Source organism: Varanus komodoensis, unplaced genomic scaffold (genome assembly GCF_004798865.1).
Source record: "Varanus komodoensis strain SLA01 unplaced genomic scaffold, ASM479886v1 scaffold53, whole genome shotgun sequence".
NCBI lineage: Eukaryota > Metazoa > Chordata > Lepidosauria > Squamata > Varanidae > Varanus > Varanus komodoensis.
Genome location: NW_025336126.1, coordinates 187,124 through 203,646, shown reverse-complemented (window position 1 = coordinate 203,646; position 16,523 = coordinate 187,124). Strand labels below are relative to the sequence as shown.

The 16,523-nt window shown below is 50.1% G+C and overlaps 2 protein-coding genes across 2 annotated transcripts; both read left to right on the top strand.

The window, feature by feature from the left end:
- The first annotated feature begins 2,093 nt into the window (after positions 1–2,093).
- PYCARD (PYD and CARD domain containing) lies at positions 2,094–4,785 on the top strand. The gene is made up of 3 exons (XM_044447810.1): positions 2,094–2,572; positions 3,552–3,611; positions 4,284–4,785. The coding sequence occupies exons 1-3, from the start codon at positions 2,296–2,298 to the stop codon at positions 4,562–4,564; spliced, it is 618 nt and encodes a 205-aa protein (XP_044303745.1). The 5' UTR covers positions 2,094–2,295; the 3' UTR covers positions 4,565–4,785.
- Positions 4,786–6,556: 1,771 nt separating this feature from the next.
- On the top strand, positions 6,557–11,285 carry PYDC1 (pyrin domain containing 1). The gene is made up of 2 exons (XM_044447811.1): positions 6,557–8,016; positions 10,271–11,285. The coding sequence occupies exon 1, from the start codon at positions 7,721–7,723 to the stop codon at positions 8,006–8,008; it is 288 nt and encodes a 95-aa protein (XP_044303746.1). The 5' UTR covers positions 6,557–7,720; the 3' UTR covers positions 8,009–8,016; positions 10,271–11,285.
- Positions 11,286–16,523: the final 5,238 nt, after the last annotated feature.

Here is a 16,523-nt window from a genome sequence, read left to right as displayed (position 1 = left end):
ATGCAAAATAAATACATTTAGACACATTTGCTTAATTTATATAAATTACATAATTTAGCTATTGTTGGTGCAGAACCTGGTCAAATCTTTTTCTCAAGTATATCACACATGCTATTTATCACATGTTCTAACAGATTTGAAAACTTTCCCCAGAACATTAAGGACAGCCTTTATGTTAAGGGTTACTCGTGATGTGTTTCAGTGCTCCATAGCTTATCCTAGCATCCTACATTTTTTTTAGCATTTCAGTCCTCTCTCTCATTTCCTGTTGCGGTGTCTGTCCATCTCTCCAGAAAAGCATTTCATTGAACTTCGCCGTGAAGAGCTGATCCAGCGGACCACCAGTGTTCATCAGATCCTGGATAAATTATATGACTCTGACATCCTCGACGGAGAGCAATACCAAAGGATCTCCCCAAAGGAAATCAGCCAGGAAAAAATGCGAGAGCTCTATCGGGTTCTACCAAGCTGGAACCGTTTTTGTAAGGATCAGCTTTATGAGGCACTGAAGAGGAAAAGCAAGTTCCTCACTGAAGATATTGAAGGGAGATAAGGCAGCAAAGAAGACAGAGCAAGAGATTTCTGGGGAGCACTCGGCTGTAATCTGCCCCACACACATACACAACACTTCACTTCGTTTCAAAACTATCGCTTTAGAGAGACAGTTCCTAAATCAGCACCAGGGGTCACTTCAATCAGAGTCTGTTTTTTCCTTGCTATCTCTTTGCCTCCCCTACTTCATCCATTTCTTCCGTATGCAAGATTGTGAGTGTGCTGCCATTTTGACTGAAGTAAGACACCCTTCCATCAATTAGACTTTGTGGTTGACTGTGTATCACAGGAAAATGCTTCTAACAGAGGCATGGTGTTTTTTATAGTGAAAAGGAACAGAACTTTCTGGAAAGGGAAATCTAAAGTGGAGAAGCGGAAGGGGTACTTAATTCTATTCCCTCCACTATTGATTTGAAAGCTTCTTCTAAGGCAGTGGTAAGCAACTTGGTATCCTTTGGATGCTTCAGACCATAATTCCCATGAGTCCCAGTCAACCAATTATCAGAGATTAAGGAAACTGTAGCCTGGAACATCTGGAAGACACCAAACTGCCTATTTCTGCTCTAATGCCCCCTTTTCAAAGTCCATATATTGGGGCGGCCAGCCTTATGCAACAGGACAGGCTCATACAGCAAATGTCAGATGTTTGAGAGCTGCATTATTCACTTTTGCAGAAGTAAGATTCTATGGGGCGATCTGTTTACCTAATGATCTATTAATGAACATTGCAAACACAATGTCACAAAACGAATCTCTTATTGACAACTATAAAACAGATAAAATGCGCAATTGTAACAACAAAATGCTAAAACATGTGCACTCAGGTCCTTGACAACAGCACTAATAGAGAAGTTGCTGACAGAATTGCAAAGTTCAAGTGTCCTTTTGAATTCAAATTCAAACAAGAAAATCCAAGAGATCTTAACTGGCTTGAGTATAACATAGAAGAATCAGCTCTACGTGCAGAATCTCCAAAACCCTGGAATAAAATACCAATTCAGTTGCACATGCATGAATTTACTAAGTGGATTCACCCCGCTAATACAAACATATAGGAATTATACCTAGACCAAGTCGGCAAGAGCCTTAGCAGTGACAACACCCCGCCCAGCCTCTTCGGTTTTCCCGCTCTTTTCGATTCCAATCTCTCGCTCTGAGCGCGCTCTTCCTTAATCCCACCCCTTGGGGCTGAACCAATATTTCTTAGGGGTTGCCCAGACAGATCCGCTTTCCATCAGTCACTAGTACTCTGTAGTCAAGCGGCGGAGACTGCCTTTTCAAAATGACCTGTGCTGACTTTCTTATAACGGGGCGCAGCGCACTAAACCGAGAGACACGCGCCGGGGGAAAACTGCAGAGCGCGCTCGGGGTGCCCAGAGTCGTCCGATCGGTCCTGCCATGTTCGCGTTCAAGCATCTCCACGACCACACGTTTCCCTCGCTCACTGGGCGTGCACGGGACCTCGCTTTCGCTTTCAGTTCCCTCGAACAAGGAGGCGGTGGCTCCCCTCTCGCCCGCTCCTCCCAGGCCCCACGGGAGTCCTAGCGCAAAGCGGAAACGGAGCTGCGAGGCTGCGGCTCTAGGCGAAGCCACCGGCGTTGCCCCTCCGCCAGGGCCCTTTGGGGCAGGCACGCTCCGCCCCGCCTCCGGCAAGCCCCGGTGCCACCTCCCGCCCTGGGCTTGCTCCTGCCTTGCGCTTCGGCGCATTTTTCCTGGGTGGCGCCCAGGCGCTGAAGAGGCGCGATGGAGAAGACGGTCCGCGACTGCCTCGTGGCCGCCTTGGAGGACCTGGCGGACGACGAGCTGAAGAAGTTCAAGGGCAAGCTCCACGAGCTGCCGGTCAGGGAGGGCTACGACAACATCCCCCGAGGGAGGCTGCAGAAGGCGGACGCCTTGGACCTGAGCGACCTCCTGGTGAGCTACTACACGGAGGGCTACGCCGTGGAGGTGGCGGCCGCGGCGCTGGGAGCCGTCAACTGCAAGCCCCAGGCGGAGAGGCTGCGCAGAGGCACCGGGAACGGTAAGGAGGAGAGCGGACTGGCTGCACACTTGCCCCGCTCCCAGCTCCGCGGCGGTGGGGCGATCGTCTTTTCTGCTGGTTGGGAAGAGCTGCGGCTGCGTTCGGCCTCCCCGGAAAAAGCACATCTCCCTTAAACGTCAGAAGTCTCTTTGCTCCACCGGCGCGCGAGGGACTGAAAGCAACCGATCTTGCTTTGCTGCTCCAGTCGCCCAATTCCAAGCTGAGAAGCCTACGCTGTCCCTCTCGATCAGGGCGGATCCCGCTGAACGCTTCCCGCTTCGGCTGGGCCGTCGATGAAGCGACTTAAAATGCACAGATAGCACCGTGGGGCGCGCGTGTGCCCGTGTGTGCACCCCTCAGTCTCCTCCAGGCATTCTCAGCCTCCCTTGTCCCGGGAACAAAAGCTGCTTGCTAAACTTCCTCTTTCAGTTCTTTGAACTGTTTAGAAGCCCTTACAGGAAATGGGAAGAGACATCATAAAATTAGAAAAGCAAACTTTTTCCCCTTCTTGTTTAGCATCACATTGTCTTTTCACTCTCCATTAAGTGTTGCGTTTTCTTTCCTTGACTCTCTTTATATTTTCTAAAACTTTTTAAAACTGCTTACCTGATGCTTAAAGATATGAATGTCTTATCTAGTCTTGCATCACTGGAGTTAATGAAATATAGGCCCTCTAGTGCTACAGCCACCTGTGTAAATTTGTCTAATTCTTCCTGCCTAATTTATCCCATCAAGATTAGGGTGGGTGCAAGAAGCCTTCCTCTCTGAGAATTTCTGCTTTTGTTTTTCTGTCACTGCCTTCCACAGGCTTCCCTGCCTCCCATATTCAGGATTCATACCTATCCATCAGCAGCAACATGCAATCTTCAAAGAGCTTCTGATGGGATGCTGGGACATCGCCCCTTCTGCTGCCCTCCTTTCCCTGAAAAGATCTGCCTGTTTCACACATCACCAAACTCCTCCTCCCTTTCCATTCCAGGTGACCACAGAGCTCTTCCGGGACCAGCACTTTCCACCAGGTCTGTTTTAGGAAGAGATGGTGAGTTCCTCCCCACTCATGGTCCCAGATAGGGTCTGCCCCTTCCCATGTCTGGGAGCCGGCCTAAGCAGCCTGCACCAGGGGTCATATTTGCCATGTGCACAGTGGCAAACGTATCTCTGTTTCATGCCACTTTAACTGTACTGGCCCCCCAGAAAGAATCTGGGAACCTGCAGGCTGATGGTGTCCCAGAGGCCTGGTCAGCTGCACTCAAGCCTATATAACAGGAGTGGTGAATTTGCCCTGGGTGTCTGCTGAGTTTTATAAATGCACACATTCTGCGTTGGAGGAAATGTGTTTCTTCCTGTCCCACTTTGCAAAAGGCCACGGTGCAAAGCGCTGGCTGATGGACCCCAGTGATTTCCCAAGGTCACTTCTGCTTTCTTCTGCTTCCCAAGGCACTGTGCAATCTCCACAAAGTGAATCATTTAATTAATTTTCAAAATCTAAAAACTATGCAGACATTTCCAGGAATGATTAGTCCAGCTTTGTTTAGGAAAAAGCAAAACAGAGGGGACCCTCTGCATAGTGAATGTGGATGAAAGTCAGGCTTGTCCGCACAGAAATGGTGCTGCGGCCGTTGAATTGATGCATGCTTGCACCATTCTTCCAACTGCCTGGTGAGGTCTCTGGTGCGGGCGGGTCGCTCAATTTCATCTCTTTGTTTGACAGCGATGCAGGAGGCGGTCCCAGCAGAGCAGCATTTCATTGAGCGGCACCGAGAGGCGCTGATCCAAAGGACTGGCACAGTGGAGGGCGTTCTGGATCAGCTCTATGGAACCGTCATGGATGAGGAGCAGTATGCCAGGATCTGCTCAAAGGGGACCAACCAGGAAAAAATGCGGGAGCTCTACAAGCTGGTGCCAAGCTGGAACCGCTATTGCAAGGATCAGCTGTACAAGGCCCTGAAGAGCAAAAACAAGTTCCTCATTGCTGACCTTGAAGGCCAGTGAGGCCCTCAAGGCACAGCAGCTTCCCAGGGCACCGAAATCCAACTCTCCGCACCGGAGCAGCAGAACCTCTGTCAGCCTGAGGGCCAAATGCCATTCCAGAGAAGTTCACCAGGGCCACAATTAAGTGGTGGTGGGCCAAAGACACAAGGGATGTGCAAAATGCCAGCATCTTTTAGCTTAAAGCCCTTACTGCTAGTAAATAAACCGTCAGTCTTCTAAAATGGCATGTCTTATCTTGCATGGAGTTCTAGCATGGAGCTGATTGCCCCAAGAGAAGAGAAAAGTTAAGTTCTTGCCTTCACAAAATAGTTTGCATTAAAAAAAAAATGAAAAAGGAAGGCCATGACACAGCTACCCTTATACGCCACTGAACGTTCTTTAAAAGTGAAGTGTGATTTCCTCGAAGCTGTTCTGCATGACTCTCTCTAGAAGAGTCAGCTTTGCCCCGGGGTTTCACATTACCTATGTTGACATATTACCCATGTTGTTCAAGACAGAAGCAGCCTTTGAACGCAGACTTTCCACAGACAGACCGATTCACTATGGATTTCAGGGCACTGGCTCTTTATGAGTGATGGGGAAAGCAAGCATTCTGGATATGCTCAGGAAAGTTCTTTTGTTCCCATGTCCTAATGCTGAGCCCTAGCTTCAGAAGCCCTTCAGAATCCATAATGATCTTTACTGTGCCCTTAAGGTGGTGGTGCAAAATGAGCGTGAATGCCCCTGCAGGTGCCATGTTTGCCATGCTGAGCTACAAAACTCAGTGGGCAGGTCAGACCCACCCAAGATGTTAAAAGGGAGGGAGAGTGGATGCAGGTTCATATGATCCTATGAGGTACGTCCAGTCTGCTAAATATGATAAGGCACAGAATGGAAGCTGCGTCCATTCTTACCAAGCTGAATTCTTGCCACCACCAATATTTCTCTGTGGCAAAGCTGAGATAAACAGGATGCATGTGGTCCAAGCAAGCCCTGCCAGCTACAACTCACAGCCACTACTAAAGCTGATCAGCTGTTCTTAAGCCCACAAAAGACTTGTGTGCCAGAAATGCCACTGGAAGCGAGCCATGCAGCTGATTCCTACATAAACCATCCTTTCCCCTGCCCTGGGGTTCCTGTCTTGCAGGTTTATCTACAACTGATGATATTTCAACTTTTTTTTACCCTGGCAGGTTTATCTACAAGGGAAGATGCCTTCTTCCTCATCTGAACTGCATTTAACGGAGGGGCGCCAGAAGCAGCTGCCCTGATGGGCAGAGGGGTTAGACATCCTCCTGGATGAAAAGACAGATCAAAAAATTTCTCCCAGAGGAAGCAATTATGACAGAACTGTAGCAGCTTTTCAGATGGCCTGGCTTCTGAGTCTACAACGTTTCAATCCCAATAGTTTCTGAAGCAATGCTCTGGAAGGGAGATGAGGCCAGAAAGAAAGCAGGGCAGAACTGCTCCACGTGGGGCTGGACTCCAACCCCGCGCCCTTCTCCCTCTGCCGTGGCGCTTTCCCTTCTGCCCTCTTTGCGCCCGCAAAGCACACGGGCTGGAGGAATCTTGAGGCAAAGCAGCATTTGCTGCTGCCACAGAAGGGATCCAGGATCCCGTTTGCAACTTTAACTGCTTATCCACCCAATGGAACTGAGGCTCATAGGCTGTGCTGCATCAAGCACACCCTTTCAGTTGTCTGCTTACAATGGCACAAGGTCTTTTTGCAGAAGTTCCATCCAGACTGGGGCTGCCATGTGGACAGAGGGAAGGTCTGTTCACTCCTTCCAGCCTGTGCCGTGTTTCCTACCAAAAGGCACTAGGCAGCAGATGCTGGGACTGGGGGGAGAGGCAGAGCGAGGGCTGTGACAGAGGGCAGGTCCCATGCCCTGCCCTGTGCTGTTTCCAGAAGGTGCAGTGGCAGGCAGGAGGATGCCGAAGGAAGAGCCGTCTGCCAGTCTGGTGGATTTTTGTGTGTGGTGTTAGATCTGGGTTTAGTCAGAGCAGACCCACTGAAAGGAATGGGGCTCACCTCGCTCCCATTGCTTTCAGTGGGACTACTCTAGCGACGGATCCAACCCATGCAATGGGAGGGGAAGGACGTTTGGACAGCAAGGTCTCTGGAGCAGGTCCTGTGTCCCAATTGATGCTCTTTCTGGCAACCCCATGCACGCTCTGGGTGTTGCCAGCCACAAAGAGACACCGCGTCCCTCCTGTTCTCGCACCTTCACTGTATTGGTATTTGTGGTCTCCTTTTTCCAGAACCTCATCTCACCTGCATCTCTGATTCAGAAAGCTCTTTATCAGTCTCTCTGACCTGATTCACATGACCAGCACAGCCCCCGGGACCAGGTTGCCAGTTCATGCCCTACCAAGTCTTGTACTGTCTGAACCTAGCAGTTTGGTCAGGCAGTTATCAAACCAGCCAACAACCCTACAGCTGGTTGTGGGTTCTGGATGGTTTGCTAATCACCTGGTAAGCCACCCTTCTTGAGTTCAGACATTGCAAAGACCAGCACCTCTTGGAGATAATTGGGGGCTTGAATTGGCATGTGGCTGGCACATGTAGACGTGATCAGCAAGCCCTGTGGCTCATTCACCACCCTCCTGCTGCACCAGGCCTCTTTCCCTGGCTGGGTTCAGAAAACACAACAACCCAAACTCAAGGGTTGAGCCTGGGCTAAGTTTGGATTGTTGCTGAATCTTGTATTGTTGATGCAAATAACCATGAATAACCCACGAAGGCCTATAGTTGTGAATGGTGGGTTGTTTGTGGTTAGCAAACCACATGGTTTTGCTCACATGGCTGGCTTCAGGAATAGCCCACATTTCCCCAGCAATGCAGTCAAGGGTTTGGGTGACCCTGCTGTCTGCAGCCAGTCTTTCTCTGCGCAGCCGCGTTGCAAGGACAGGCTGCCGGAGGATGCCGGCAGCAGCGCGCCTAGCCAGCCGTAGTCCTGGAGGGCACGAGGCTGTGGAAGGACCCTAAGTTCCACTGCCTTTTATGGGAAGAAAGGAAGCCGTGGCAGGGGCAGAAGAAAAGACGCGAGCGGGTTGAGGACAGCTCCGCGCCACGAGCTCCGCCTTCCCCAGCAGCGCGCTGCGAAGTTCAGGCGCGGCTGCGCGGCTGCCTTGGCGCCCTTTCCTGGAAGCGGTTCTTAGCTGAAGTGGAGGGAGATGGCGAACTTGTCGGTCCGCGACTGCCTCGTGGCCGCCTTGGAGGACCTGGCGAACGACGAGCTGAAGAGGTTCAAGGCCAAGCTCAGCGAGCTCCCGGTCAGGGAGGGCTACGACAACCTCCCCCGAGGGAGGCTGCAGAAGGCGGACGACTTGGACCTGAGCGACCTCCTGGTGAGCCACTACACGGAGGGCTACGCCGTGGAGGTGGCGGCCGCGGCGCTGGGAGCCATCAACTGCCAGCCCCAGGCGGAGAGGCTGCGCAGAGTCATCCGCAGGGACGCGTAAGGGGCAAGGTAAGAGGCGCCCGGCCTGCCCGCGAGGAGAGCCAGCGCCCCAGGCCGTGCGCAAGGCGGGAGGAGCTCTCCGGCTTGGCGGTCCTGGCAGCGCTCCATCAAGACGCCAGGGGAGGGATGGGGAGGAGCGCGCCGCACCCTGGGCTGGGGCCTCTAGTTGCGGAGGGATGCCTTGGAAGAACTGACAGGGAAGGGAACAGCGCCCGCCCCCGCACTGCTTTAATCTAATTGGAAAGGGTTTTAAAACCAATCCATGTATTATATCCTGTGAATCAACAGGTGTCTTCCCCAAAACTTTTTTTCTGTTCTGTTTAATTTCCTTTCTTGTCAGAAACCCTATTTATTAAATGTGTTCTTCTGCTTCTTCTTCCATTTCGTTTACTTTACCTGAAAAACTGCAATGCAAAAACAAGAAAGGAAACTGCTTTCTAAATTTCAGCTGTATAATATTGAGCAGGATCGATGACAGGAGAAATCAGAATACTAATTGTTTTGCATATTGTGAATTATTTAAAAAGTGCACCAACATTTCTGTGGGATTTGCATTTCTTATTCCTTCCAACTGGCCATAAAGATGTCACCTCCTCTGTTTCCCTTTTCCTTCTTCTGCATAAATTGGCTCCCTCCTAGCTGTTCAATCTTGTCTCATCTCTGCATCTTCCTTAAAGTTCCTCCTTTTGCCCTTAGAGACATTGCAGATGTGTCCAAGTCTCTTTCATGCCCGGTGTTTGCATGAGTGAGAAGTTTCTAACATGTCAGGGCCCCAACTTGCATTATATTGTCTGAGTGCTTCAGCCAAATATTCCAGAAATAGCTGACCTTCCTAGATCTAAAAACCGAACAAAACAAATGGGCAGAACTGAACAAAGACCACCCACGAGTGACTTCCCCACCAGTTCTGTCTGCGAGCAATTCCTCCCGCTTGTGCACCAGAGTTTTAGCACCCCTGAGGGCCCCCTGGAATCAGCACAAATGCTTGTTTCTGGAATGGGGCTTGCCTAAGGGAGCGCTAACAACAGGCTCTGTTCCAGAAACTCATGTTTCCCACCCACTGGGCGGCTTGCCCTCAGAAGTGCCAAATCCCTGTTGCAGAAGTGATGGGTGCCACTTGCAGAATGGGGGACTGACTGTTTGTGGATGGGTTTCTTTGAGGATGGGCAGTCTTGGAGACGACCCAAAATTCCTTACTAGCCAACATTGTTTCTTATTACATTTTTGTTGCTACGTTGCATTTATAGGCCTTACAGTCCCCTTCCAACTCTACTGTTCTATGATATCCTACCTCTTTTCTTTTTGCAAGGAACCCAGGGCAGCTTACACAGGCCTCTATGCCATCTATGCTCACAACAACCCTGTGAGGTAGGTTAGGCTACAAATGAACTGGCCCAAAGTCACCCAGTGAGCTTCATGGCCAAGTTGGGACTACGACTTGGATCATCCAGTCCAGCACGCTCACCACCACACCCTTGAGACAAATGTTCAACCTTGTATTTCTTCTCAGAGAAGTCATACACATTTCTCCCAACCTGGACACCTCTCCAGTTAATTTCAAAACTTTATTCGATTACTAGATTGACCATGAATTTCCAAGACTGCTCTGCTCTCTTTACCAATCCACTGCTTGAAATGTGTGCCTTTTGTTTGCTGGGCTGAGGCAGCTGTGCTTGTTTCAGGAGTGCAGTGTCGTTTTATAGGCCACCTCAGTGAGTTACAGCAGCTGCAAGACTAAAGCAAAACACAGACTGCTGTGAATAAACTATTCCAAAAAATACAGATGTAGAGTTGGATCCAAACTTACTCAGAGCAGATCTGCTGAAATCCATGGGAGTTAAATTAATCCCGATTTACTTAGCTGTTTCTCTCATTCACCCATTCTCAAAAAAATACCAGAGGCAACACAAAGTCATGCCCTTAGCTTTGCTATTGTTTCTTCCTCCCTGACCCTTTCTTCCCCCATCGTCCTGCATGACTGTGTTGCCTCTGACTTGTACACTTGAGATAATATGTGCACAGGTCACATGGAACCTTCTAGGATCTAGAACATGGTTGGGCAAGCTGTGGCCTCCAGAAGTTTTGCCAAAGAACCCCCTGCAATTGCAGCCAGCACAGACTTATAGAACAAAACATCTGAAAGGTCACAAGTGATCCACCCAGACCCAGAGGGTGTCCTACAAGATTCTGGGCTATTGCCCCTTTCTCTTGCTTGCAACACGACTTCATACATGTGCCGACTCTTGCTCTGATTCTCTTGCAGGTGCTTGTAACTCCCCGTGCCATCCGTCAGTGGCATCTCCAGAAGAACCTTCCCTGTATGCCCAGATACTGCCAGTTTCCAAAAACATCTGGGGGCCCAGATGCCACACTTCAGTCATGACAGCCTGGCAAAATCCTGATTCACTGATGCCATATGTGCCAGGTTTATCCCAAAGGATTTAAATGGAATTTTACCAGTGCAATGTTGAAAATGTTCTCAGGGAAATCCCTGCCATCACATAACAAAACTACAGTTTCCAGGACTCCAGAAAAATAGAAGGTTGTGGACCAAGTTTCAGTTCTTTTGCACCCGACCACATGGCGTGGATGTCTGTCCGGCTTTCTCTCACACTCTGTGTTTTTAAAAAATCTCAGGTGCTTGCCATCTTGTTTATAAATGAATTTGCACATTTGGTTAAGTTCTTATATTTGAAAAAAAATGAACCAGGCAAAGTTCTTGCTTAATCCTAATCATTCCACATATCATCAAGGGGTGCTGGAATATCAGATCCAGTAGACTGTCACAGCAGACCTAAAATGGCAACCTTCTAAATGAAGAACACCAAAACTTCTCAAGGGGACAAAAGTATAAAATGGGGAAACTCTGCTACTTGGTGGGGCTCCTGTAAGAATAAAGGAACTGAAACCATGTTCATGTTTATAAATCTTGAATATGAGGCAATGAAGATGACAAATAATACAATTCTGGGACACACAGAATTCCCCCGTATGCCGTTTTTCTTCTAATAACCCTATAATGTTACCTTCCAAGCAATCAGTGTTTAAGTTCAAATTCATTTGCCCTCTGGGGCAAAATACACAAGACGCATTGTGCTGTTGTGCTATTATCTGCATTCCAGGTTTACACCCAGTGTCCAAGTTGTACATTAACTCATCAATATTCAAAACCTGTATTTTTTAAAGAGATGGATTTCTAGTCCTCATAGTTGCAGAGGAGTGTAAGAAAATGGACACATCACACCTAGCCCTCAATAAAAATTAATTATCTCTTCTCACCTGGAATCCTGGGAGTGTTTTTCAGGAGTCGGGGCTCAAAGAAGCCAGGAGGTGATGAAATTTGCCTTTTAAAGGGCATTTTTACAACAGGATGTTTAATGGGCACATGATAAAGTTAGGGAGTTTTAAAGCTTGGATTGTAGTCAAAGAATCTGGCTGAGATTTCCTCACAAATTGTACAGATATCAATGCCCGAAGTGAATAATGCTGCCAAAATAGCCAGGATGAACTGTTTGATCCAGCTAGTCTCTTCTTACGTTTTCAGATATGAGCTAGGTACACTTACATCCCCAAACAAGCACAGGACTTCAAGGGTTCTGTGGAAGAAATGCAGAATCAAACCGTCTTACACATATATGTATTCTGTGGACCAAGCAAACTCTACCAACCAGGAACTAGCAGGAGCCCTTGGGTATTGCTTAAGGTCAAAACCTGAAGGAGGCCAGAGATGTCTTGTTAGAAAGGAAAGGACAAAAACATGGGAAACGGGTGCCATTTCCTTTCTGCTGGTGTGATACCAGTTCCACAGCCACACCCTGATTTCTGTGTCTGCAAGTCAAAGCACAGCATCTATGGGGAAACTTAAGACACACCCTGAGGAAAAATCCCACAGGGAATGAAACGGTGGTCAACAGAAATGCCAGCTGGAGGGGCTCCAGCCCATATTTTGGCTCGGGACCAGATTATATTGGGGGGCATGAAACCACCCCGTGGAGGGGTAGGTATGGGTGCTTCCTTCTCCCACTCAAATGTTTCTCTGTTCATGGGGCTTGCTCATTTGACTACAACAAGGGAAGGACTCTGGGCAGAAATAGGAGTTCTTGCAGTAAGAAAGGTGGGGGAGCCCTCTGCAGCCCGGGGAGGCAAGAAAGAGGCGAGGCACAGATGGGAGTCAACGAAGGCCACAGGGTTTCCTATATATGATCTGTTACAGGATGTCAGCCTGGGAACTGAACCTACTTCAGCAGCTAGCCTGATGGGCGCCTTGGAGAGGGTGGTTGTGGTCCCCCCCCACTTGACCATACCTGCATGGGGGGCAAGAGAGGTCTGCCTCTATTGCACACATTGGCCCAGAGGCATTGAATCCCTTGAGAAGTGCTCCCTGCCACTCAGGTGTCTCTCTGTGCTCTTACCTGGTTTCCCCAGTTCTGGGGAAATGTGACCTGTTAATCTTCTATCAGGGTTAACCTCCCATAGAAACTTCAAGGTAGAGCAGCCCAAAAAAACCACCCCAGGCCAGAAATAACTACTCAGACCCACAGAAGAGCACCACAGCCCCACTACTGCAGGGAGAGAGGGAAGAGTCGAAAAAGGGCAGAGGGCAGTGCTGAGAGACCACACCCCACCTGCCGCCCATGGCATTCCTGAATGCAACTTTTCAGTGAGAGACCAAAAGAGCTACTATTCGGCCAGTGCAAAGAAACGAGAATAATGAAAGAGTGAAAACAAGAGACCTCTTCCAGAAGATCCAAGAAATCAAAGGAAAATTCAAACTGAGATTAGGAATGCTGAAAGACCAGCAAGGGAACATGCTATCCCACCAGGAGAAAATAAAGAAAAGGTAAAAATAATATAAGGAAGAACTATACTAGTTGTTTCATAAAAAGACAATCCTTCAAAGAGAAATCCTGTGAGGATGAACCTGCCATGTTCACAGTTTCTTTTAGAATGGGGAAAGCCTCGTTTTCTCCAGGATGGTCCCATTATTCATTGCAGGAGCCCTGTGTAAATTTGCTAGTCCACCTGTACCATAGACCCACCTTGCGTTGTGCCATGAAACCTACAAGAATACACTGAAAGGCAAAGAGGGGGACCCCGGAGGAAAAAACCCTTCTTTGAAGGATGATCTAATCCGCCCAAAAGAAATCAGAAGTAAAGTGTTGGCTATCCACCTCCTTTAGGGCACAACAGCGAATGACAAGCTTTACAAATTGCACTGTACTGGTCCTAATTCCGCAATGAGGAATTCTGTATCTCTGATTGCAAAAACAACATTTTAAACCAGTTAGATTTCTGTAACTCCTAATTGTTTATCTGTTACCCAAGCCTTCGATGGGTCATAATGTTTTTCTGGATGCCTATGATACCTTGATGTTTCTGTATTATTCCCCATTGCCGGCCCCTTCTCACCCATTCAGAATCTCATCACTGCCTTGAAACTGTGTAGAGAACTCACAACTTATAAAAAACTGTGCCCTGGAAACATGTAGCTGGTGGGTGTACCTCTACCCAGCAGTGCTTTTGTTAAGGCTGTCTCTGCAGAGGGGTTTTTTGGATGTTCTTCCCAATAAAATTGCTGAGGTTCATAACACAGATGTCTCCCTGGGATCCAAGCACACATTTTTGCAGGCTGCTAAACTGGGATTTCCTGACAACACCCATACATAGTGATAAGAAATACAATTGTTGTTGCTGTTAATCGCAAAGTCGTGTCTACCCATCGCGGCCCCATGGACAACATTCCTCCAGGCCTTCCTGTCCTTCTCTATCCCCCAGGGTCCACCCAAGCTCACACCCACTGCTTCAGTGACGCTATCTAGCCACCTCATCCTCTGCCATCCCCTTCTTCTTCTGTTTTGGCTCTGGCCTCTTGGCAGAGCAGCAGAGGCACAGGCTGGGAGCGAGTGCTGAGTGGCCAGGGGACTGGAGAAGGCAAGGGAGGAGCTGGGCAGGGGAGCAGGGGGCCAGGAGCAGCGGAGGGGAAGGGCTTCGCCCCTTGTCTGTGTCCCTTGGGCTGCGGCCCGGGCTGTCCGGAGACTCCCTTCCCTGAGACACAGAGGCTTGATTTTTTGTTTGTTTGCCTGTGCTGTGCTGTGCTTTGTTTTTCTTCCAATTTAAATTTAAGCTTATTTTATCCTTGTGTGTGTGTGTGCGTGTGTGTGTGTGAAAGTGGGTTTTTGTCTGGGAGAACTGGGCAAGTGAGAGGAACTGCAGGACAGACAAGGCAGGGGACCAAGGTAAGGCCTCGGAAGGGATACCGATGGCAGGCCAGAAGATGGCCTTGGCGGGAGTCACGGGTGTTGCTGTCCGCTGCAAGAGCCGTGACATGTTCGCCCTTCTCCCCCAGGAGAGGCAGGGATACACTTGCCCTCGGTGCAAGATGGTGACCCTGCTAGAAGAGGAGGTGAGGTGCCTGAGGGCCTAGAGGGCTCTCCAGGCCCCCCCCGGAGCAGCCCCCCTCTGGACAGAGGGTTGAGGGAGAGGCCACGGGAGGAGCAGCTGCGGAGACATGGAGGCATGTCACCCACAGGAGGAGGAGGCCAGCACGGCCTCCTCCTTCTCCTGGTACCAATCTGGAGCTGGGAAACAGGTTCTCGCCACTTGGGGAGCCTGGGGCTGATGAGGCCTCGGGGGACCAGCAGGACCCCCAGCCTGGGACGTCAGGCGGCAAGAGGGCTGCTGCAGGAGAGGCGTGGGCCAGGGCATGGCCGCCCACCAGCACCAGGAAGGCACGGCAGCGGGTGATTGTTGCTGGGGACTCCCTGCTGAGGGGCACTGAGGCGGCAGTGTGCCGCCCCAACCTGGAGACAAGGGAGGTTTGCTGCCTGCCGGGCACACGCATCCGGCATGTGATGCACAGAGTGGAGCGTCTTGTTGGCTCCGGGGGTCCGGGCTCTGGGGGTCACCAGCCACTCCTGGTGATCCATGTGGGCACAAACGATGTGGCCAGGCAGGGTGTGGTTGGGACCACCAGGGACTTTGAGGCCTTGGGGAAGAAACTCAGGGAGCTGAAGGCCCAAGTGGCCTTCTCGTCAATCTTACCTGCCCGGGGATTTGGGCCAGGAAGGGACAGGAGGGCCTCCGAGGTGAACAACTGGCTTAGGGTGTGGTGCCAGAAGGAATGCTTCGGGTTCCTCGACCATGGCACTCATTTTCTTACCAATGGACTTCTGGCAAGGGACGGGTTACACCTCATGAGGATGGGGAAAAGATCCTTTGGAGATGCTGTGGCGAGCTTCATCCGGAAGACTTTTAACTGAGCCGGGGGGGGGGGTTCAGGCCCCCCAGTAACGTGTCTGCACTGGACAAGTGTGGGAGGAGGATCAGGGCTCTGGGAGCAGGGTTTTAGAGATACTGCAGGGATGACAGGACTCCTACAGAGAGGGGCCAGGTATCAGGGAGGATGGGAGGAAGGAGGAGGCTGGGAACTCCAAGGAAAGGAAGCGGTGGGAAGGAGTTGAGGTGCATGTACACCAATGCTAGGAGCATGGGTAATAAGCAGGAAGAGCTTGAAGCTCTCCTGGGAATAAGAGGGTATGATCCGGTGGGAATCACAGAAACTTGGTGGGATGAAAGGCAAGTCTGGAATGTGAACATAGAAGGGTATCACCTTTTTAGAAAGGACAGGAAGGGAAAGAGAGGTGGGGGCATGGCTTTATACGTCAGGGAAGGGATAGGATGCAGTGAGATAGAATGCAGCACAGATGGGGATTTGGTAGAGGCAGTCTGGGTGAAACTTAGGGGTTTTGACAGGGAAAGAGACCTGACAGTGGGGGTATGTTATCACCCTCCAGGTCAACTTGAGACCCTGGATGATGTCCTGACAGGCCAGATTCTAAGGATATCTCAGGGGAGAGACACAGTAATTATGGGAGATTTCAGTCTCCCAGATGTTACTTGGGAGACTCACTCGGCGGTGACAGCCAGGTCATGTCGCTTCCTAGAAGCTATTGAGGGTGCGTTTTTCACACAGAGGGTCTGAGAGGCAACGAGGGGGGGAAACATCCTTGACTTGGTCTTGACCAATAGGGAGGAGCTGATAGATGAAGTACAGATTAGGGGAGCTCTGGATGTGAGTGATCAGTCCATCCTTTGCTTTGAGATCAGGGGACTGGGGACGTGCAGCAGGTCGAGCACTAGAAGCTGGGACTTCAAGAGGGCCAACTTTGGCCAACTGAAGGCCAGACTGGGGAAAGTCTCCTGGGATAGGTTACTGGAAGGTAAGCGAGTTGAGGAGGGGTGGATAGCACTCAAAAGGGAGGTTTTGGAGGCGCAAGCCTTGACGATACCTCTAGTCAGTAAGGTGGGGAGGGGGAGGAGAGTGCCGCCATGGATGCGAAAGGTGGTGGTTAGATGGATTAGACGAAAGAGAAACCTCCGTAGGAAATGGGTACTGGGGCAAATAGACAAAAGGGTATACCAGGAGGAGGAGGCCCATTGCAGAAGGATTCTTCACAAGGCCAAGGCTGATTACGAGCTGAGACTTGCCAAGAATATCGAGAGCAACAAAAAGGGCT